The 1,061-nt window shown below is 38.0% G+C and overlaps 1 protein-coding gene across 1 annotated transcript in view; it reads right to left on the minus strand.

Moving 5' to 3' along the window:
- The window catches only part of LOC108679298 (nucleoporin 88), a 13,101-nt gene extending 12,661 nt beyond the window's left edge, over positions 1–440 (minus strand). Inside the window, exon 1 of the mRNA XM_018167897.2 lies at positions 232–440. Within this exon, the coding sequence (XP_018023386.2) occupies positions 232–423 (192 nt within the window). The 5' untranslated portion in view covers positions 424–440. The remainder of the gene's footprint in view (positions 1–231) is intronic.
- Positions 441–1,061: the final 621 nt, after the last annotated feature.

The raw sequence follows: 1,061 nt of genomic DNA on the forward strand, positions 1-1,061 counted from the left end.
GCTTAACTAGCATCAAGCTTAACTAGCATCAAGCTTAACTAGCATCAAGCTTAACTAGCATCAAGCTTAACTAGCATCAAGCTTAACTAGCATCAAGCTTAACTAGCATCAAGCTTAACTAGCATCAAGCTTAACTAGCATCAAGCTTAACTAGCATCAAGCTTAACTAGCATCAAGCTTAACTAAACTAATGTTTAATAATGTAATAACTTATAGCTGCATGTCTCTTACCTGCAGAACTGAATCCTGCTGCTGTAAATGTTGTGCATACAAGCAGCAGTCCTCCTGACTCCACACTAAGATATTGTCGTCCACTACAGCTGCCAAACAGCACTGGTTGGGGCCAACACACAAACTTTCTTTCACATTTTCAGAAAGTTTTTTACAAATAGACAAGTTCCTCAAATCACTTGAAACTGACATGATAACAATTCTGGAGAAATGACATGTTACAAGATAATTTATATTAGCACTAATAAAATTTTTACATGCCTTGAAACATGGTATTTTTAAAGCAATCAACAGTGTAACAAAATTGTCAAAAAATTATTTCACATGCATTTTGAATAAATTGTACAAAATATTTACTCTAGAACATTGCACTTTCTATACATTATATGATACTTTTTTGATTAAAAAGAACATGATAATTTGAAAAATTCAAACTTAAAATCTTTCTGAACCATAAGGCGCACAAGGCTTGGACGTCACTCCTCCACTGGGTCCGGTTTGCAGTTGCCGGCTGTGCTATGTTCCATGAGATCCAGCCTGCTCTGTTTCTCTCCCCTTCCACCATTTGACTCCAAGTTGTTTTTTGGGCAGCCTCTCCTCCTTCTTCCTTCAGGTGCCCACCTGAGGGCCACAGCACTGTTGCTTGCTCTGTCCTTCCACAACACATGTTCCACCCAGTTCCACCTCCGTCCGTACAACAACAACAACCTCCATCTCCTCACCAGTCACCACCTCCTTACTGATTTTCTCTACCTCTGTTCTGTTGTATCCTACTATGTGCAACAATCCAATTAAATTAAATTAAAATGAAACATATTTACAATTATCTT

The sequence above is a fragment of the Hyalella azteca genome, unplaced genomic scaffold (assembly GCF_000764305.2).
Source record: "Hyalella azteca isolate HAZT.00-mixed unplaced genomic scaffold, Hazt_2.0.2 contig442, whole genome shotgun sequence".
Taxonomy (NCBI): Eukaryota; Metazoa; Arthropoda; class Malacostraca; order Amphipoda; family Hyalellidae; genus Hyalella; species Hyalella azteca.